Source organism: Macaca mulatta, chromosome 7, assembly GCF_049350105.2.
Source record: "Macaca mulatta isolate MMU2019108-1 chromosome 7, T2T-MMU8v2.0, whole genome shotgun sequence".
Taxonomy (NCBI): Eukaryota; Metazoa; Chordata; class Mammalia; order Primates; family Cercopithecidae; genus Macaca; species Macaca mulatta.
The window spans coordinates 178223742-178245022 of NC_133412.1; the positions used below are offsets into that span (position 1 = coordinate 178223742).

Below are 21281 nucleotides of genomic sequence, written 5' to 3' on the forward strand. Positions count from 1 at the left end.
GCCAGGCCCTCACTCCAGATGGGTACAGGCAGGAAACAAATGGGGAGCCCAGGGCACGCCCCACCCCACAGAGCAGAAACCCACACACAGCCAAAGCCATCTCCTGCCAGCAGCCACTCCCAAGGGCAGCGGAGACCGCCTGGCATTCAGGCCCAGTCCCTAACGGGCCTCTTCAATCCCTAACTCTCACACCCCCATTCTTGGCTCGAGAACCCCCAAGTCCCCAACCACTGCACATGCTTCAGACCTGGGACCTGGAGCAGGCAGGGTCCCAGCGCAGCCCCGGCCTGGGCCTCAGGATCTAGCAGCAAAGAGGGCTCCGTGCCCCTTCAGGAATGTCAGCAAGTCCGGATGGGGTACCCCACACCACTGAGTGGGGACCGCATGGAGGACGGCACGGGACCGGTCCCAGCCTCCTGCCCCATGGCTGGTCCCCACGGCAGCGGGGAAGCAGCAGCTCCAGTCCCATCCTCTAGGGTTCTCTCAAGGCCAGCCCTGGGCTGGTGAGAGCCACCCTGACCCTTAACCCTGTGGCACTGCACCTATCCAAGACCGGGTCCTGTGAAGCCACAAGGGAAGGGGCTCCTGTGCCCGATGAAACCCATAACCCCCCCGCCAGCCAGCAAGTCCATGGCCCAGGGCTCTAGGCATGGGAGGTGGCTGCCCTTGGTGGGGGGTAGGCAGTTGGCCAGACGCCTGTGCCCTGCCCAGAGGGACAGCGGAGCCCAGGCTGCCCTGACTCCTCCTGCACCTCCGAGGCCCCACAACCCCCAGCCCTGGTCCCTTTGGCATCCCCATGTCCCTGGTGGCTCCCCGGCAGGAGTGACCTTCCATCCCCAACCCTGCTCATCCCCAGGAAGGGGCTGGAGCACCCCCAAGGAAAGGGGGTTCCTTCCCAGAAGTCCTCCTGGGCCAAATACCAGGGTTCTGAGAGGAAGCTGCTCTTGCCTGGCCTCCCCCAACCCACACCACCACCACGAGGGCCGTGTGGACAGTCACAGGCAGCACACCCTCTCCACGCCTCGCACACGCATCCCAGGCCACACTGTGGGTCAGGGCCCCCAAGGCAGCACCCACGAAGACATGGGGACCAGGACCCATGTGCCACGGGCAGGACTGGGTGGGCTCCTGAGGGCCAGCTGGCGGGTGGTCCATGTCCCAGGACTGACACACGTCCTCCTGAGCCACCAGGTGTGTCAGCCCCTCTAGGCCACCACGTCCTCAGCTCCATGAACATTTTCTCAAAGTCCCCAGTTCTCAGGAAACTGCTGGATAAACACTTCGCAGAGACGGTGGTGGCAGCGGCTGGCAGGGTGCCAGGCGGCACCGAGCTGCTTCTCCACAGTGAAGTGAGCCCAGCAGGCCCTGGGAGCGGGCGCCAGCTGACAGCGGCCACCGCGGTCCCCACTGACGACACATCCATCGCCCCGACAGCTGCCGGGGGCCCATTTACCTTCTCCAGCACATTGAGCAGACGGCCCCACTGACGGCAGCCCATGAGGGGCCCACAACCCACCCTCCCTGCCTGCCAGGCCTCTGCCCGGGCCCGAGAGTCCACATCCCTTTACCAGCAGCCCTCGAACCCTGTAAACAACCAGGCTGGGGTGGGAGCAGGGGAGGGGCCACACAACAGAGGCCAGCTGACCCCACTCGGCTGGAGCCCCCAGGTCTGTGGGTGAAATACATCCACTGCTCCTCCCGGCACAAGCCCTTCTAGGGGGCACAAGCGGCCACTCTGCACGAGGAGAGGTGTCTGTTCCCGCCAGGCAGAGGGCTGGCGCTCCACCTGCCTGGGCCTCTCCCAGCCCAGGACCCATTCTGCTCTCCCAGAAAGCCCACCTGGCAGGCAGGGCGGGCAGGGTTCATCATGCCCATCAGCTCCCTGGGGAAACTGAGACTTAGGGGAGGTGACCCTGAAGGTCACAGAGACGCAGATCACAACCAGAGACCCCAGGTCCTGCCGCTCAAGCAGGGTTTGTAACTTGACACAAACTGCAAATTCTTCACCGCCTTCTGCTCCACCACCGAGCAGGCCTCAGCCTGACACACACACCGGGAGGAACGTGGGTGCGGGCAGGGGGCACCACCATGACCCCGTCCACCTCACTGAGGCACAGCTGGAGGTGCTGGGGCCCCTCTTCCTGCTGCTGCAGGGCAGCGCCTGGCTCTCAGCTTTCCATTCCCCTGGGGCTCTACTGGGGTGGGGTACTGGGCCTCCTCCTGGCGCTGCCCCGACAGACACCTGAGCCTGGACGTCCTCCCCCACAGACACTGCCCGTCAGCCACCCCTCAGGCTGGCAAAGGCACCCCACCTGCCACACACCCATCCATCGCAGAGCCCAGCAGGGGCACATCCCAAGACCCTGTGGATCTGGCCCTGTGCCCTGTCCCTGTCCCCCACCTCATTTTTGGTCTCCCCCAAGCAAGCCCCACCCATGTCATGGCCCACCCTGCCTACTCAGGACCCCTGCAGATGAGGCTGTAGCCCCTCCCTGGCACCTCCTGCTCTGCCCCCGCCCACTCTCCCCGTAACTGGCAGCAGGCTTTGCCAGGTGCCCTCCACCCAGTGGGTTCCCAGGGCCCTCACCCTCACTCCCTGCGTGGGAGGAAGCAGGGCATGGGGACAGCACACAGTGCCTGATGCGAGGGAGGGCTGGCCAGAGTGTCCCATGTGTAGACACTGCCCTCGGGAAAGGAAGTGGGCACGGGCACAGGCTCCTTCCGGGGCTCGGTCGGGGGCACACAGCCATGCCCACAGCCCCTCCCTTCTCCCGTCTCTCTCGGGCAGGGCCCCTGGCGGGTGAAGGGCTCCAGTGCTGACCTCTCGATCCCTGACATCCCAGAAAAAGTGCCCTGTACTGCTAGGGGAAACTGGAACCAAGCAGTAGGGACCTCCTCCTCCACACCAACCATGGGAAGCACCTCCCAGAGAGGGGCCTTCACCTCCCACCACCGGCCTCCACCTCCCCACCAGTGGCCTCCCACCTCCCCACCACCGGCCTGCTCTTGTTTCTGCCCTAACTTGGAGCCACACCTGGGGCAAGAGGGCCCCCAGAGCATGGCCAGCTGAGGAGGGTGCTCCTTCTGATCCCCTGGCCTGCTGGGATACTGCAGCCCTGACCCCCGTGGCCTCACCCCCACACCCCACCAAGCTTGTGCAGCTCAGCATCTCCACGCCCTACCTGGCTGCTGTGCCCCGGCCGCAGTCTGTGGGGAAGCCAGCCAGTCCGTGGCCAGCCGAAGGGCCCCTCTGCGTTCTCCGGGCCCCGGGAGCAGCCGCCTCCCCGCCAGGCCTGCGCAGGGGGTGTCTCCACCCCTGAGCTGGACAAACAGCTAAAGGCCTGGGCAGGTGGGCCCGCCAGGTTACAGGGTATGGGTGGGGTCTGCGGTCACTGCCTGGGGAGTGTGTGAGCCCAAACACAGCACCCCAAGGGTCCCACCCCAAAGCCCCCAACATTGGTGGTAGAGTCAACAATGAACTCCCAAACCCCTCAATTCCAATGTTTCTGAAATCCAAACCTATCATTTCTTAAGGTTCAAGGAAAACGCACCTGAAGGCGGCATGACAGGGAAGGGAACTCCCACTGGGGATGGGGAAGTGAGGGGCCTAGGGTTCGCCCAACAGCCCCATCCTGGCCTAGAGCCGCAGGGCCCTCTGCCAACCTGCCCGGGGCTCCAGCGTTGGGCTGGGGGAACCTTCTCCTGAGGCAATGGGACTGGGCACAGTGGTCCAAGCAGGCAGAAGCAGCAGGCATCTGCCCACCCAGGGCGGCCTGAGGAGCAGGCCCAGAGCCACAGCCGCCAGGCTCAGCTATGGCAGGGCCCGAGGGCAGGGTGCTGGCCCCAAGCCGGACCGGGTGTGCCCAGGCAGAGGGGACGCCAGCAGGGGCCGCGCCAGTTCCCTCCGCTCAGCCTCCCGCAGGACTTCTAGGAACCCGGCCTGATGTAACCCAGCCAGGCCTCTCCTGAGAGCGGAAGGTATGCAGGGGTCTGGGCGCCAGCACAGGAACTATTCCACACACATTCTGTCCCCTCTCCTGGGCCTCAGTTTCCCTTCCCGGAGTCCAGGCCCCCATAGGGCATCCCTGTCCAGAGAGGGCCAGCAACCAAGAAACAGACGGGAAGAAGAGCTGCCCATCAGAAGCCACCAGTCGTGGGGTTGAGGTCCAGGGCTGGGGCCAGCAGTGACCCCTCACCCCCACTCAAGGCCACCTCGGCTTCCTCTTTTGTTGTTTTTGAAGTGAGAACTCAACAAGCTCCCAAAACAGGAACCTCCCCAATGCCGGCGGCCTCCACCACAGCCGTGCCATGACCTCCACCAGCCTGTGCCTCCTGTCCCTCACCCGGGTGGGCCCAGGGCTGTCGGGACCCCCACTCTCTGCCCAGCCCTCCCATCAGGAGCCAGCACACTTGCCTCCCAATCTTTGTCCCTGGCCCGCCCACAGGGGCCGTTCTGGACCCTCAGTGCTCCCCCAGGGGAGGCGGAGCTTGGCACTAACCAGCCCAGGGCTCGAGGGACTCAGACTGAAGCCCCCCAGACGCAGGCTGGGGTTGACCCTCACCTGACAGCCTGGGAAACTGAGGCCCAGGAAGCACAAACAGCCTTGGCCTGGAGCTCACAAGGTTCCCACAGACTGAAGGGAGTCTGCGGGCTCCCTCCCTCAGGGTCCTGCTGGGCCCCTCATCCTGGCAGGGTAATGAGCAGCCTCCATTTGCACACAAACAATTAGCCCAGCGGGGCCCTCCACGGCAGCTGCTCTCCGCAGTGGGCTCGGAGCCCCCCACAGACCTCTCTTCTTATGGGTGTTTACTCAGCAAAGTCAAGGCCTCCTCCAAGATGAAGGGGAGTGGGCTGTACCTGCTGAGGTCCCCCACCTCATACAGAGACCCCAGGACCAGCTGGATGGCTGGGCAGCAGCTGGGATGCAGAGAGGGTCTGTGTCACTCACCAATGCGAAGTCACACACTGGGGTGGAACCACTCAGGAACCCTCAGGGAACCACTCCCTGCCTCGGGGCCCCCTGCAGGGACAGCCAGTGGCAGAACCTCAAGGTGGAGAGAGGCGGTGGGAAGGAGGCCCAGCCTGGGCACCTGCTTGGGGTCAGAGAGCAGCCTCCGTACTCCCCACCGGGGCACCTGGGGCTCACTCAGCAGCAGTGGTTAGGGCACTGCCCTGAGGCCTGGACTGGGGGTCTGTGCCAAGCATGGGCCCAGGGTGGGGCACGGCAAGGACTCAGATGTCCGGAGACTGGACCCTCCATGAGCTGCATGGACACATGGTCCCATGTCACCTGGGCCCGGCCAGGCACCCAGATCCGCGGCTTGGACACGCCGCCATGTGCACTCAGGAGCATCTGCAGCATAGACCCACGCATCACAGGCAGCTTCCCTCAAGCCACGCCCACTCGGCCTTGGCCTGCTGGGTTACAGCCTGCCAAAGGCAGCCAGGCCTGCGGCTCTTCCCCGGGCTCCCTCTCAGTGACCAGCCTGAGGGAGTCCAGGAGGTGCCCCTGTGGCTGGCACCCACTCCTGGCCTAGGCCCAGCCCTTTCTCAAGAGCCCAGAGCCCCTCATCCTGGGTCCCAGCACCCCGGCCACCCACCTTGGCCCTCTACTGACCCACTTGGTCCGGCCAAGTGGACGGGGGGACGCTCAGGAAGACAACCGCAAGTGGACAAGGACAGGCCCCCAGGCCGGGAGCTGCACCGGGGCAGCTCTCCATGGGGCTGGGCTGTAGCCAGGCTGGTGCATGGCCCCAGGAGCACTGGCGCAAGGGGGCAAGGTGAGCAAGCCGTTGGGGAAAAGTACCTCAAAAGAGCCACACAGCCTCTGGCCAAAGCCTGGCACGGAGCTATCAAAGGAAGGAAAACTGCAGGCTGGAAGCTGAGTTCAGCCAGACCTGCGCCCTGGCCCAGGGATGATTTTTTTAAATTGTCAACCTTCAAAAATCCGGAGACTTCACACAACAGAACAAATCTTTGAAAACGCAAACATCTGAGCAACACTGAGCCCACCAGGTCACCAATGGCCAGAGCTGAGCTGTGGCTGCTTATCCAGTGAGACAGCCGAAACAGTAGGGGACATCTGGCCCCCTGTCCCTATAGGTCCCACCAGCCTCCTCGCTAGCTCCTGCCCTTAACAGCCTGAGCTCACCCTCCAGGAACCATCTTCCTGTTAGATGCGCAGACCCAGAAGCCTTGCCTGGGTCCAGCCACAGGTCCACACAGGCCTGTAGCCAGAACTCCTGTGTCCCCGTGCCAGGTCCCTTCTATCTCTGAAGCTCCTCTGACCCAGAGCACACAAATCAGAACAACAGAAAGCAGGCTGGGCCACTCCCCAGAGACGACGCCCACCTCCCAAGGGGCAGGAGAAGGAGCCTTGGCCTGGCAGACACTGCCACCCTGCCCCTCACACACAGGGCACACCCATCCCCTCTCATCTCGATGACCACATCACCCCTGAAGGCACCATCACGGGATGTGTGGCCAGCCCAAGTAGCCTTGGTGGGACTGTCACCTGGGGGTTCAGCTGAGAACCAAAGTGCCCCAGGCCATGGCCGTGGGGAGTCCTGGCAAAGGGGACAGGTGTGGGCCAGCCTCCAGGACAGCACCCTAACCTGCAGGAGCAAGGAATGGCGGGGAGTGGCACAGGGCATCTGCAAGGGGCTGCGGCCGGGCCTGGAGGACAGTCACTGCGTCCCTCCCCAGCCAGGCCTGAGCACTGTGAAGCAGGGGTGGGGTCAGCCCAGCACAGCCCTGCTGGGGACAGGGAGGCAGCTGGTACCTCCAACCAGTGCTATGGGTAGGGCTGTCCCAGCCAGCAGGGTGGCAGAGCACATCTGCAACACACAGGGGACCCGGGGATGGGAGTGGGGAAATGCGGCAGGCCCTGGAGAAGAGGCTTTCCTCCGCAAGCAGGGACCAGCTGTGTGGGTGGACGCCCACCTGCTCTCGGCAACAAGAGGGGCTATGCCTGCCAAGGGCATATGTCATACCCACGCCACCTCCCATCCTCAGCGCCCACTGCACTGGGGATGGAGAAGGAAGAGCCAGGGGTAGAGGTACAGGACCCTGTCTCCTGGCCTGAGGCTAGGGGTCAGGTGACAGAGCCCGGAGGCTGCTGAGGCTGGCTGGACCCCAACTCAGGGCCCCCCATAAGCCATTCTCCACTCCACCAGGTCTCTCTCCCACTACTGCTCTCTAGTGTAGATGGGGAAACTGAGGCCCAAGGAGCTCAATGAAATTGCCCTTGGAAAGGGACATGGTGATGGAGTGGCTAACCAGGGTTCAAACTCAGCTCTCTGGACACCCCACTGGGCCTGATGCCCCGCCCCTGCCAGGCCCCTCCCGAAGGCACGACAGCAGCAGCAACCTGAAAATCACCCTGGCCTCGGAGGAGCACTCCCGCCTGGGCCCAGCTGGCTGACGGGCACCCCAGTAACCGGGGCCTGGGCCCCTGGGCAGTCAAGGCCCTGACATCTCCTGGGTCAACCCTAAATCCAACAGTCTATCAATGAACAAACATTTGCCAAGGATTAAGAAGCAGCGGCCCCAGGCAGCAGACTGTGTGTGGCACAGAGAGGAACCGGGCCAGGGTCAGCGGTGGGGGGGGGTCCCTGACACCAAAGAGGGCTGGGAGATGAGGTAACAGAGCACCTCCAGGCACAGGTGGCAGGACTCCTGGGGAACAAGTAGGGGACAGCACACAGGAGGGGATGGAGAAGGCAGGCTGGGGCAGGAGGCCTTCGGGGGAAGCCGTGCCAGAAGCTCCCCATGGACTACAGGCCTCTGCAGCCTCGCTGTCTTCATCTTGAGACCCCGCGTGACATCACTGGTAGCTGCCAACTCGAATGCTCCAAACACACAGCCAACCACACCCCTGATCCCCCAGCATCTCATCTTGGGCACTCCTTCACCCCAACCCCAGGCTCCAGCAGCTCCTCATGCCTGCTCTTCTGTGAGCTCCTATACATCCCACAATGCCCCATCTTGTGACACCCACTTTTGCCACACCTCCCTGTCTGCTCCAGCTGTGTCTGGGGTCTCCCCACTACCAGATGTGAAACCCATCTGCTAAAGGGTATACGTAAAGTGGGGAGCTGCTGGCATGAGATCACTAGAACTTAGCAGGGAACAAGTCTGGAAAAAGAAGTCAGGAGAGGGCAGACAGATCCCGCCTGGGGCAGGAGAGAGTGACTCGGCCAGAGGACCTGAACCTGAATAGGAAGCCTACCCCAGCAGGACAGAGGAGCAAAACAGCCACGCAGCCTCCACTGCACCCCCCTGAGCAATGGAGGGTGGGCAAGGCAGAAGGGCCTGCACAGGGTTGGAAGGGGTGGGGCTATATCCCCAGCTTCCATCCCACCAGCTCCCGGCCAGGCTTCTTGGGGAGCACCCCCTCCATAGGCTGCAAGGCCAAATGAGTGAGGAGGGGGACTCAGGGGCTGGGGGGCCTGGGCTCAGCCAGCTCTGTAGCTCCAAGGCAAACATGCCCTGCGCCCAGGCGGTTACGGATTCCCCCCACCCCCAAAGCTCAGGCCTGAAGCAGGCACCAAGCCAAGCCAAGCAGCCCTGCCCTGCCCTCAGGAGCCCTTGGGCAGTGCCCCGGGCCGCCAGCGTGCCAGACCCTGGAACAGCCCAGTGTCCTCGCCGCCTTCCAGGAAAGCCAGGAGAGAGGCTGGCAGCAGCTCCCCCGCCTGCCAGGGCCCGCACCAGGAAGCCATTCAGATGGCCAGCCCTGCACGGGGCCTCATCCTCCTGGCCTCCCCGAGGCCGTGCCCTCCATGCCATGGGAAGACATGGGGCCCCGGACACTCACCCTAGGCCAGCCCAGGATTCCCAGGGGAGGCAGTCCCTCCCACCCAGCAGGCCTGGGCACAGGCACTCACAGACCCTGGGGCCACCCCCATCCCTCCCTCCCCAGGCCCAGCCCGGGCAGCGGGTACCAACCTCGTTTGTGCAGCCAGCCCTCCTTCACAATAGCCACGTCGCTCATGGTGCCCGAGGCTTCCACGATGCTCTCGCGCTCCTCTCAGGCTGGCGCTCCCCAAGCCCAGCTGGCCTGGCCACAGCCTCTGGGAGAAGCAAAGGAAGCTGAGTGTGAGGCCATGCCAGGCTAAGGGAAGCTCCTCGCCCAGGGTGAGTCGGAGACCCACTGCACGTGCCTGGGGGCTCCACCTGCACCTGCCTTCCCAGGTGGGCTGCCATCCCTCTAGGCTCTCTGACCCCCAACTGCCGGCCTGCCTTACCTCCCCCCAAAACACTCATAGCTGCCAAGTGTAAAATCCACGTAATTGAACACAGTTCCCTGGACCTGGGCCTCTCCTCATTCTAGGCTGAGTCCCCAGCCCCTGCCACCACTCCCCTCAACAACCTGGCCCTGAGAGCTGCTGCCTTGCTCACCTCCCCATTCCCACCTCCCTGAGCCTTTGGACAAATCATCCCCATCCCCAAAAGGCCTTCCCAGCCTGCCTAACCTGATGCACCAGCTGACAGGCTGCCTCCTCCAGGCAGTCCCTTTGAGACTTATTTGACCTAGGCTGGCTCTGCCTTCCCTAAGCCCCTGGTGACAGATGGCCCCGTTTGCTCTCCCTGTCCATGGTGTTCCTACCCATGGATCCTGGGACAGGGAACAGGGCTCCTCCCTGCTCCCCAGACTAGGAAAGCAAAGAAATTCAAACATGAAGAAGACTGGACCAGGATACAGGCCACTGGCGCAAACGGCAGCCCAGAGCCCTCCAGGGCGAGCCCAAAAACCTCCTGGGAGAAACCCCAGGCCCCTCCTAAACCACAGCGCCCCTGCCGGTCTGAATCTGGTTCATTCATTTGGCCAACGTGTACCAGGCGTCTCTGGCTTTGCCAGGCCCAGTGCTGGGCGCTGGAGACAAAGAGAGGTTCAGACAAGTCGGTCAGTGAGGAGCACCCAGTCCAGGGTGGTTACAGACCCATAATTACAGCAGTCGGGAGGCAGCAAGTAAGTGGGGGAGCACTGGACAGGCCCCTACCCTGCAGTGGCCCACCAGCCAGCCCTCACCTGAGCACACTTTATCCATTGATCCTGCATGGCTTCCTCATTTCCCCTCTGATAGATGAACTCCTAGGCATCCCTCAAAACCCAGTTCCCACATCACCAACTCCTGGCATCCCGAGAAAGAGCACTTGGCATGCTCTTCCTGTGAGCAGTCCTCTGCTACCCTTCCAGACGGGCCTTCCTGAGGGGAGGAGGGTCCTCTCTGGGACCTCCAGGCCAGGCAGAGATACCTGACGACCTCTGTGGAATGGACCCCAACATGGGTCTTTCCACAGTCAGCCAAGATGCTCTCCCGCCAGGCAACCTTTCTGGCCTCCTGAGGCCTGGGCTGGACACCCACAGAGGGGTGCTTTGCACTGACTGTCTTAAGCTACATTTAGAATGGCAGGAAGGCCCACTGCCTCGTGTCTAATGCCAGGACAGGGAAGACTACACCTTGCTCAAAGAGGGAAATGCCCCAAGTACTCAGCAGGATGGAAAGCAGGCCAGACCTGAGGAGGGCAGGGCTCCCAGCCGCGCACGCCTCAGGCACAGGGGGCTCTGACGACAGAGTGGGCGTGGCCTGGAGGCAGAGGGCTGGACTCAAAGACCTCTGGATGTCCCCCCACCCCCCACCAGGGCCTGCGTCCCTCCAAGGCCTGCTGCTGACAGAGTCAGACAGCTGTCCAGAGCCATGTGTAAAAATACATCTGTGCACACACAGGGTGGTGTACGTCTGCACAGAAACATATACACCAGGCCAGTACAGGGCTGCCTGTGGAGGCGGAGGGACCCCAACTTCCCACAGCCTCCGTACCTGCCACCTGCCTTTACCATAAGCACATATTCTTGCTGCTGTTATTATTTAAGTCACAACTTAAAAAAAAAAAATACTCTGTGTTTCGAAAGGGTTCCTCCATCTGCCTCCAGAACCCTGGTGTATGAGAAGTCTATACAGCTCCGGGGAGAGGGAACCGGGCCTCCACCAATGCACTCCGCCCTTTGCTTGGATGAGGGACTCAAAGCAGTCAAGAAGTGGCCACCTGGAGCAAGGCCAAGAGACCCAGGAGTGAATGTGGGGCGGCCTCTGGCTACAGAGCAGGGGCCCAAGCCAACCCCGCTTACCACAGCAGCACTCAGGGGCCGTCCCGACAGGACCAAGGCTCGCTAGCGCCCCAGGATACTCAATCTAAGGGGCAAGCCCCAGCTGCCCTCTAAGCCTCGGCCTCTGGGACGAGCAGGCAGGACCTCCAGGGCCCACCCAAGACAGGAAGCAGTTCCGGGGCCCAGGAGGGTCAGTCCTTTGTGGCTAGCCTGGGTACCCCGCCACCACGTACAACTTTTTGTCCGTGGGAAATGAAGTCTCCTTCCGGGGCCCTCCCACAAACTTGAAGGCCGGCCGCGGCGAGCCTTTCTCCTAACCCCGGGGCACCTCCGCCGGCTGTCTCGCTGGCCCAACGCCCGGGGAGCCCCACGGCCCGCAGGGGCACCCCAAGCCCCAGCCCCAGGCCCGGCAGCGCCCCTTCTCCCGGGCCCCGGCCTCGCCGGGTGGAGCGGCCTCCCCAAGGTCATGAGGGAGGCTGGGGCCGGCAGCCTGCACCCCTGGCGCCCGGCGTGGGGCCGCCCTCCCTTGGCCGGGCCCGCGCGCCCCGCGCCCTCCCCGCCCAGGCCCGCTCGGCCACTTCCTGCTCCCGCTCCTCCATTCTGGCGGCGCCGCGGCTCGCGCCCCGGCCCGACCGGCCGGGAACAAAGCGGCCCGGCCCGCGGGGAGGAAATCCGGGCCCGGGCGGCCGCGGCGGGCGGGGACTCACCGGGCCGCCGCGTCCGAGCGCGAGCGCGGGCCTAGCCGGGCCGCGGCCTCCGGCGCCCGCCGCTCCGCATCCCCGCGGGCCGGCGCTGGGCGGGGCCGGGCTGGAGGCCGCGGCGGGCAGGGGCGCTGCTCGGGGCCGGGCCTCGCGTGCTGCTGCCGCTCGGTGCCCGGTGCCCGGCGCTCGGTGCTTGGCCGCCTGCTCCCGTCCTTCGGGCCGCGCTGGCTGCGCTGGGCCGGCCGCCTGCCGCGCTCGGTCCTGCCGCCGCCGCCGGCCCGCCCTCTCCCCGCCCCGCGCCCGCCCCGCGCCCGGAGCCGCCCGCCCACATCCGCCTCCGCCGCCCGGGGCGTCCCCACCGCGCGGCCGCCCGGGCCCGCGGCGAGGGCGGAGCGCGCCCGGGAAGCGCGCGGCTGGGCTGAGGGGCGGCCCCCGGCGGCCTAGGGCCTGGGCTGGGCCGCTAACGGAGCCCGGCCACCAGCCAGCCCGTCCCGGGGCCACGCCTTCTCTGGCCTCAGTTTCCCCATCTGTAAAGTGACCCGGCGCTTCTGGACTCGCTCTGCCCTGACCCTACTAGACCAGGCCCGAGACCGGTCAGGGACGAATCCCGGACTTCTGCCTCCACTGCGCGGGGCGGGGGTGGGTTAGGTTGACTTTCAGGCCGTGCCCCACCTATGCACTGCCCCACTCTGGGGGGCGTGGAGGGGACGGCCAAGAGTGTCCTAAAAGGCCCAATCCCAGGACCTTGTGCCTCTGGGGGAAGTGCGGAGGTCAGTTGGAGGTGTGCCTCCAAGGAGCGGGAAGGCTCCGAGGGGACTCAACCATTCACCTAGGTACTGGCAGCTACACTCACAAAAGGGAGACTTTGCTGGGGAGTGGGAGAAGAGGGGCACACCTTGCCTGGGTCCCACCTTGAGCTGGGAGCAGACACCAGACAGAGGAGGAGCGGTGTCTAGGGTGGGCTGTGACAGCTGAGAGCCCAGGACCCTCCCTGCTGGGTGGACTTGGTCAGCCCCGACACCCAGTCCGAAGTCCACTGGGAGGCAGATGGCCCCAGTATGGAGTGAGTGAATGGGACATAGACCCCCTTCTCCTGCACACTCACAGGACGATGCAGGTGACTGCCACCCCGACCCCTTCCCAGCCAGAAGTTCCTCCAACAACTGCCCCTCCCCCATTCCAGAGGCCCACAGTTGATAATAACCCTTTTGTGAAAGAGGGACTCTTGTGAGTTAACCTTCCTGAGGCTAAGTATTGGGGTGGGGGGAGCATTTTTATTTTCAGCCTGAGTGACTTCAGCTGGCAGCAGGGGAGGGGGTGGGAGGAGATGTAGACAGAGGCAGCAGGTTCGGCCCAGTGCTCAGGACAGAGTCTGCAGCCAAAACTGGGGCTTCATCCCTGCCTCTTGGGGCTGACCAAGAGAAGGACTCTCTCCCGCTGCATGGGGGCACTGGCTCCTCAGGCAGGGGACTCCCCATTCCTGCCTCTCCCCTGAGCACCTCTGCTCCCTCCCAGCTCAGACTTTGTAACCCCAGAAAGGGCCCGACCTCCAGGGGGCCAAGTCAGAGGCCCAGTGGTCTGTGCCGCCTGGGTGGGATACTTGACCCAAGGGTTGCCCCCAGAGCCCGGGCGTCTGGTGTCTGTCTCTCACCCAGCAAACCTGCACCATGGGCCACCTGGGACTCCCTCTGGGACTGTCCCACCTGCCCATTGCTCCCCCTGGAAGAGTTCCTGGTATTCGCCCACCATCCTCGGCTCTGCCATGCAAGGATAGAGGAAGGAATTCAGGGAGGAAGCAGAGGATGAGAGAGCCATGAGAGGAGGCCAGCAAGTGGCCGAGGCTGGGGGGTGGGGGAGGGAGCAGGGCACCCTCTCATGGAAGAGGCAGTGACACCGCGGGCTGTTCTTGAAGGGGTCGGACCTCCTGCTTATTTTGCACTGGCTGTCTCTGAGAAGGCCTCCCACTCTTCCCAGCCTGGTGCCCTGGCATCTGCTGGTGCCTGCAACCCGCTGTGGGCCCCACACTCCAGTCCTGTCTTCACCTTGGCGTGAACTGCCCTCCCCCAAGACGGGGATCTCCCAGTGGGCAGGGCCAGCTCCCTCTCCTCTGGCCTCCCAGAGGGAAAGCAGAGTCCTCTCTTCGAGAATACCCCCTCCCACCCCAGACAGAATGGCCAGGAGAGAACCCAGTCCCATGGCTGCTGCTGGGACTGCTGAGGAGCTCTGTGGCCAGATGTTTCCAACTAAAACTGCTGCACCAGGGGAGGGCCCACCGGCTGCCTCCTCCCAGAGCTCAGGGGCCTCCTGCCCTGTCACCTTCTGCAGCTGCTGGCCGGGGGCAGGACTGCAGGGCCCTGGGCTGTGTAGGTCCCGGCAGCAGCTGCAGGGCGGGGCCCCAGGGCAGCTCACAGGCCAGATGGCCGCCTATGTCTGGAGAGGGTCTGCCTGAACCACCACCGCCGTGACAGTGGCCGTGTGACAGTGTCCTGTCATTCTACACTTGAGACTCAGCCAGTCACAGGGGCTCTGAGGACTGCAGGCTGGCCAGGATCCCAGTACCAACTCTGGGCGCTCTCTGCCTGGGACAGCCCCCCTCCCCTGATCAGCATGGGGCAGGAGGGACCTGAACCCAGACATCCCGACCTGAGAGGCACAAGGAGCTTCTCTCCCACTGTCCACTCCCCCTCCTCTAACCCATTCCTAGCTGGGCCCACCTTCCAGGTCCTACCCTGGGCTCCCGAAGACAGCATCCTGACCCTCCTTGTGTACCACAACCCCCATTAAGTGTCCAGGCTCTCTCTGTCCCGCCAGCCAGGCAGGGCAGGCTAGGGTGTTTGCTGCCAGCCTAGAGTGGGGAGCTGTCAGCCTGTTGCCCAGAGCCCCAGGGTGGCAGGCCACCCCTACTTGCTCTGAAGGCTCAGCGGCTGGGGGTGTGGGCAGGTAGGGCTGAACTGCTGCCACAGAGGAGTCAGGATTGGGGATGGTGGGACCATTGGTTATCACTCACAGAAGCAACCATCATGCATTCACTCAACAAACATTTACTGAACACCCACTTGCATCCTGCCAACTTTTAAGCACCAAGTGAACAAAACAGCCCTTCCCTTTTGGAAGGAGATGGGATATCCCACAATCACAGGACACCAAGAATGGGCTGGAGAGGAAGGTATGCAGCCCAAGGGATTGGGAGGGAGCTTAGCTAAGGTGGGCAGGAACGGCCACCCTGACTAAGGAGTGGACTTTGAGCAGAGACAGGAATGAAGAGAAGCCAGTGAAGGGTTCTTTGGGGAAGAACATTCCAGAACCTGAGAGCTTGCTGAGTGCCAGGCCCTCTAGTTAATTTTCACGAAGACCCCGGGATGCACTCTGATTCCCATTTTGCAGATGAGGGTTATTGAGGTTCAAAGAGGTTAAAGGTTTGGTCGTGCTCAAGATTGGGAGGGGCCAGGGCAGGGCTCTGATCTAGGCAGGGCAGGAAGGGAGCAGTCACATCTGGGTTCACCCTTAGCTTACTTGAATTCAGCTATTCCTGCTGGTGGCCGGGGCAAGGCAGATGATTATTTAAATGGGTGGAGGGAGGGGAGTTGGCCTTCCTCAGGAAGGGGTCCTCAGGGTGGGTGGCCAGCAGCGATGGGAGCCAGGCCTCTGCTGTACCTAAGCTGGTCTCAGTGGCTGTAAGTGCAGTGTCATTCCAGGGGTCCAAGCTGCAGTTGCCAGGTTTAGGAAATAAAGATGCAGGCCATCCAGTGAAACAAGGAATGATATTTTAGTATAACAACGAGGCCTTCCTTCCCAGACTTCAGATCCCACTGTGGGCTCCACTCCTCCTGCACACATATACCTGGCTGGGTCCTGTCCTTTGTGATCCAGCCCCTCTTCCAGCACCACCCCCACCCCACTGCAGGGCCTTGGCCAGGGTGACTCCTCCACTACATCCTCCATTTCCCAGACTCCAAGGCAGAGCAGAATGAAACTGGCTGAATTCAAATCCTGGTTCAGTGACTTACTGCCTAATATATGGCCCTGGGTATCTTACCTAACCTCTCTCGTCAAAAAGGTATAAAAAATAAGAGCATCTAGTTAATGGGACTGTTGTGAAGATGATCGGGTGGTCTAGAGTACCTTGAAACCTGCTCAGTCAAGGGCAGCCCAGGTTGCGCCCCTGGGAAAAGGCTCCACCTGCCGGGGAGAGACCCTGGCCCCGACAAACACACTCTACTTCTCTGGCGACTTCCCTGTCCCAGAAGCAGGCGTCCCCCTCACATCTTCTCAATGCTTCTTTGCCCTGAACACTTTCCCCCACTCCTCCCTACCCCCACTCCCATGCCAGCCCCTGTCCGGAGTCTCCTCCTCTTTGAACACGTTCCTGTCTACCCTGGGCTCTGGAGGGCTTCCGACTCCCTCTGTTATGGCGTTTGTCCCCGCCATGCCACGATGTCTGCTGGGAGGTGCCCGTTTTCCGTGCCTCTCTGCGCTGGGTCCCCCATAGACGCTGGGCTGGGGTCTGTGGAGAGGGTGGAAGTCCCCGTTCTGGACTCCAGGATCGAGATCCTGCTTGAATGTTTGGAAGAGGGTCCCAGCTGAATTAAATTCAAAAAGAGGCTTTCAAGGAAGAAGGAGGTGTCATCTTTGCAAAATTAACGACCCCCAATCCACGCACCCCCTACCCCATCCCAAGGCCGGCGCCCTGCGAGGTGGCAGGAGGCCGGGGTCCCGGGTTTACCCTTGGGTGACTGCCCAACGCGCGCTGGGATAGAAGCGGACCCTCGGAAGGGTTCCCTTTGCAGACTGGCGCAGTGAGGACCCCATGCCTGGAAAGGTTGGGAGGTGGGGGACCCAGGCCAACGCGCCAAGTATCGCGAGAGACCCCCAGCCCCCGCGCAGTGCCCTAAACCCCCCTCTCACCCCAGCGCCCCTGCTGGCTGCGCGCGGGGCCCGGCCGGGAAGGGGGGGCGAGAGTGACCTCAGCGGTTCCGCCGCTCCGGGAAGTAGCTCGGCCCGCCCCCTCCGGCCCCCGCCCCGAGTTTCGCTCTCTCCGGGGCGGGGCGATTGGCGGGCGGCGCTGGGCCAGCCAAGTTGGAGCGCGCCCCGCCCGGCGCCCTCGCCGTCCCCGCGCCCTCCCCGCCGGGGCGCGCTGCCCGCAGCTCCACGAGCGCCAGGGCCGCACTGGGGAGGGCGCGCGGCGCGGGCAGCGACCGGAGAGGAGCACGGGGCGGCGGAGGTGAGCGCGGGGGGCGGGCTCCCGGCTCTGCCCGCCCCGCCCGCCGGCCCGCTCCCCGCGGCCGCGCTGCCATAAATGGGGCCGCCGGCGGCGGCATCTGGTGGGCCGGGCGGCAGCTGGAGGCGGCGCGGAGGCGTGGGGCGGGCGGCGGCGCAGCCACCGGGGCGTCGGGGACGCTGCGAGCGAGGGGCCGCCCGGGAGTGAAGTTCAGGAGCGCCCGGCGGGGACGCGCGCAGGTTTGCGCGGCTCCGGCCCCTGCGCCAGAGTCCCGGGACCCGCCCCCGCGGCGGAGTGGCTACTGTTTACTTTCGATCGAGTTTTTCCTGCTCGGGGCAGGTGCCCGCGGCGGCTCCGGACGGGCGGTTGTGCGCGTCATTCCCGCGCGGCTCTTTCCGCGCTGCCTGCAGCTGGGAAGGGCGCTTCGCAGGCGTCTCCAGGCGCGCTGACGGGCGTCCCGTTTGTGCCCAGGTGATGACGGCGGCGGCATGGAGTTCCCTGAGCACGGCGGACGGCTGCTGGGCCGCCTGAGGCAGCAGCGCGAGCTGGGCTTCCTATGCGACTGCACCGTGCTGGTGGGCGACGCGCGCTTCCCAGCCCACCGTGCAGTGCTGGCCGCGTGCAGCGTCTACTTCCACCTCTTCTACAGGGACCGGCCCGCGGGCAGTCGCGACACGGTGCGGCTCAATTGCGACATCGTCACGGCGCCCGCCTTCGGCCGCCTGCTGGACTTCATGTACGAGGGCCGCCTGGACCTGCGCAGCCTGCCTGTCGAGGACGTCCTGGCGGCCGCAAGCTACCTGCACATGTATGACATCGTCAAGGTCTGCAAGGGCAGGCTCCAGGAGAAGGACCGAAGTCTGGACCCAGGGAACCCTGCCCCAGGGGCAGAACCTGGTCAGCCACTGTGCCCTTGGCCTGTCTGGACCGCGGACCTCTGCCCAGCTGCCCGAAAGGCCAAGCTCCCCCCGGTTGGGGTCAAGGCTGCCCTCCCTCCTCGAGCATCTGGGCCTCCTCCCTGCCAGGTCCCAGAAGAGTCAGACCAGGTCCTGGACCTGTCGCTGAAGCCTGGCCCAAGGCAGGAGCGGGTCCACCCACCGTGCATCCTCCAGACACCTCTCTGCAGCCAGGTGCAACCAGGGGCCCAGCCACTGGTGAAGGATGAGCGGGACTCACTGTCCGAACAGGAGGAGAGCAGCAGCTCTAGGAGCACCCACAGCCCCCCGAAGCCACGTCCTGTTCCTGCAGCCAAGGGCCCGGTGGTGGGCTTGCAGCCGCTGCCTGTCAGCGGAGAGGGCAGCCGGGAGCTGGAGCTGGATGTAGGACGACTGGCGAGTGAGGACGAGCTGGGGCCTCGTGGGCCCCTCTGCATCTGCCCGTTGTGCAGCAAGCTGTTTCCCAGCTCCCACGTGCTGCAGCTGCACCTCAGCGCCCACTTCCGTGAGCGAGACAGCACCCGGGCCCGGCTCTCCCCTGAGGGCGCGGCACCCACCTGCCCGCTCTGCGGGAAGACCTTCTCGTGCACATACACACTGAAGAGGCATGAACGGACACACTCGGGTGAGAAGCCGTATACATGTGTGCAGTGTGGCAAAAGTTTTCAGTACTCCCACAACCTGAGCCGGCACACCGTGGTGCACACTCGAGAGAAGCCGCATGCCTGCCAGTGGTGTGACCGCCGGTTCACGCAGTCTGGGGACCTCTACCGCCATGTCCGCAAGTTTCACTGTGGCCTCGTCAAGTCCCTTCTGGTGTGATGCATCCCTGTGGGTCCTGAGGGTGGGGTGGAAGGGAAGGGATGGGCCCTCCCAGGTGGGACACTGCATGGGGTGTGAAGCCTGGCCAGGTGGAGGTCCCTGCTCGGGCCGGATGGCTCCGCCCGCCTGGCAGTGAGAATGCTGCGGCTTCCCGGAACTTGGCCTCAGACTTGGTGACTTGGGCAGCCTTCCTCCCGCCTTGCCTCTTTCCCCTCACTCCCCAACTCATTCCGGCCCCCCAGGCTGTGCCCTGCCTAGGCTATGACACTATCTTCCTCTCCCATCCCCTCCAGCGAAGTTCTGAGGGGTGTCCAACCAGCACCTGGCTCTGCCCCGGTTTCTCCGTGTGAGAGGGCACATCATCTCCCGGCCCGGGGCTTCCCTGACCACCTATCTGGCAGGCTTGGGGAGGCCTTCATGAGCCTGGCCCCACGCTAGGTGAATTAGTCACATGTCAGAAAAGTTGTTGGTGTGCATCCCGATGGGGCGCTGGGAGGGAACAGGACACTCCTGGGGAGTGGCAGCAGGAACCCCTGCCAGGAAGGCCTGGGGCACAGTGAGTGCCAGCAGGGGCCATCTGGGCACAGCTGGTGTCTCGGGGTGGGGGGGGTGCAGCCCCAGCAGGGATCCTAAGGCAGCAGAAGTAGAGCCAGCTAGAAGTTGAGTGGCTGTGGTGTCATTGTCACTTGGGTGCGATGTGGGTCCATGAGAGAGTGCAATTATGACCACACTGTAACTTTGGGCAGAGAAAGTGGGAATTTGGAACTGGATTCTCTTTAGACCCAGGAAGAGCCTCCTGAGGCGGCCAGATGTCTGCTGGTGGCTGCCCAGCCACATGCTTCTCTGCCTGAGTGCAGGTCTAGGACGCCTCTGGGCATCCCCCAGGGTGGGGCTTGGGCCACTGAGCTCTGTACTGCTGCTGGGCCACCGTGGGCCTTACCTTGAAGGTCACTCTGCCTGCTAGAGGGTCTCCCTGGAGCTGTGGGCATTTCCATGCACTGACTGAGCAGAGGCAAAGGTTGCCCTGTCCGCCAAGGGCAGAGTTTGCGGGCCTTCCTTTCCCCACGGCGAGGCATGGGTGAAAGTGGCCATGGCATCAGGGGTAGGGGCAGGCGAGGAGTGGGAGTCGCAGCACCCTGGCCTGCAGCACCCTGGCCTCCATCCACAGCCTTAGACTGACACTCCTTGCACATGAATAGAATATGAAGACCACGACCCCCGCACATGTCGTTGGTTCAGGTCGCCCTGCTTTGCCTGCCTAATTAAGCAAATCTTGCTGCCAGAACCTCACTGGCCTCTGGGGGTCAGCAGGTGCAGAGCCACCTGGACACCTGGAGACCACCTGGGATGTTTCCTCTGTGGCTGGGAATGGCCTTGACAGCAGAGTGCAGCCAAGTCTACGTTATTTTCTCTTCTCCTGACAACACTGGATGTCATATTTATTAACCTGGTCTGGAGTGAAAGACCATCCCTAGTGCATCTCCCACATGCCCTGGGCTCCTGGTGTGCTGGGTGCCAGCCTGGGAGCCCAGTGCTTCTAGGTGATGCCCCCAGGCTCAGAGGCCCTGGATGGCTTTGGTCTCAAGACGGCTGGGGGAGGGGCCTGCTTCTGATTGTCCTGGGCCCTAGCCCCTACCTCTGCAAGGGCTCGGTGTGATGTGCTCCATAATCGGGTGTGTGTGTGTGTGTGTGTGTGTGTGTGTGTGTGTGTCCATGCGTCTAGCACATGGCAAGGCCCAAGCCAACCCGGCACGCCGCAGATGGGCAGCTACACTGTCGCCCAAGCACGGAGATGTGGCCGCGGCACTGGTTCCCCCAGTGGTTTCCATGGGGGAACTTCCCTTTGCTGGGGTGGGCAGCCTGCCCTGAGCTATCAACACTGGATTTGTTGTCTTCCGCACAGCTACTGTGAAGATAATGTAAGGAGAAGTGGTCAGTTTTAATTTTATAACTGACACAGTTGTGTTGAAATATATACATGTACATATATTTAAGACACTAATTGTGTGGGAGAGTTTGGTAGAGGCCTGTGCAGACACAAGGCAAGCAGAGTCAGCAGGGTGGGGGTCTCCTGGGCCAGCTCAGCACCTGTGGATGCTCTGACCCCGGGGGTTGGGGACAGCTCCGGGCTAACCCCAGCAGACAATTGTTGGTGCACAGTGTCTAGGAGGCGTGGGAATGGGTGCTGTCTTCCTCTTTTCACATGATGGCGACAGTAATAAAGCCCACCTCCAGTGGAAACAGCAGTGACTATTCCTGGGGACGGGTGGGGATAGGTGTCCCAGATGCCACCACGTGCTCATGCTGGTGGATGGGGGAGGCTGGGACAGGGCTGAGGTGGCACCCCCTCTTTCCCCAGGTTTGTCCCCAGCTGCCAGTGTTTGGGGGAGGGGAGTCCAGGGAGGCACATCTGTCAGGGAGGTACAGAACGCAGGCCAGCTTGGGCACGGGAGGCCACAGTGGTTTCTTGCCCTGGGGAAGGAGGCTGGACCCT

At 63.5% G+C, this 21281-nt stretch overlaps 2 protein-coding genes and 1 long non-coding RNA gene across 14 annotated transcripts in view; 1 reads left to right on the top strand and 2 right to left on the bottom strand.

Moving 5' to 3' along the window:
• The window catches only part of AKT1 (AKT serine/threonine kinase 1), a 25927-nt gene extending 13880 nt beyond the window's left edge, over positions 1-12047 (bottom strand). Inside the window, exons 1-4 of one of the 11 annotated variants that reach the window (XM_077937800.1) lie at positions 11819-12047; positions 10494-10590; positions 9475-9654; positions 8948-9072 (exon numbers count right to left, since the gene is read on the bottom strand). In XM_077937800.1, coding sequence (XP_077793926.1) covers positions 8948-8993 — 46 coding nt within the window. In that variant the 5' untranslated portion in view covers positions 8994-9072; positions 9475-9654; positions 10494-10590; positions 11819-12047. 11 annotated transcript variants of the gene reach the window in all.
• Positions 12048-15554: 3507 nt separating this feature from the next.
• On the bottom strand, positions 15555-16836 carry LOC144330466 (uncharacterized). Its single transcript, XR_013396645.1, has 2 exons — positions 16718-16836; positions 15555-16392 (listed from the first exon to the last, which is right to left on the bottom strand). It is a non-coding gene; the product is annotated as an uncharacterized LOC144330466 (long non-coding RNA).
• On the top strand, positions 16729-21028 carry ZBTB42 (zinc finger and BTB domain containing 42). 2 transcript variants are annotated; one of them, XM_028850327.2, is made up of 2 exons: positions 16729-17033; positions 17502-21028. In XM_028850327.2, the coding sequence occupies exon 2, from the start codon at positions 17519-17521 to the stop codon at positions 18785-18787; it is 1269 nt and encodes a 422-aa protein (XP_028706160.1). In that variant the 5' UTR covers positions 16729-17033; positions 17502-17518; the 3' UTR covers positions 18788-21028. The 2 variants fall into 2 exon arrangements, with proteins under 2 accessions (XP_028706160.1, NP_001180949.1); NM_001194020.1 differs by lacking the exon at positions 16729-17033 and having other exon boundaries at positions 17492-18902.
• The last annotated feature ends 253 nt before the right edge of the window (positions 21029-21281 follow it).

Bases quoted from the DNA above. Each gene is read 5' to 3' on its own strand.
- ZBTB42 (XM_028850327.2), top strand. From the start codon at position 17,519: ATGGAGTTCCCTGAGCACGGCGGACGGCTGCTGGGCCGCCTGAGGCAG.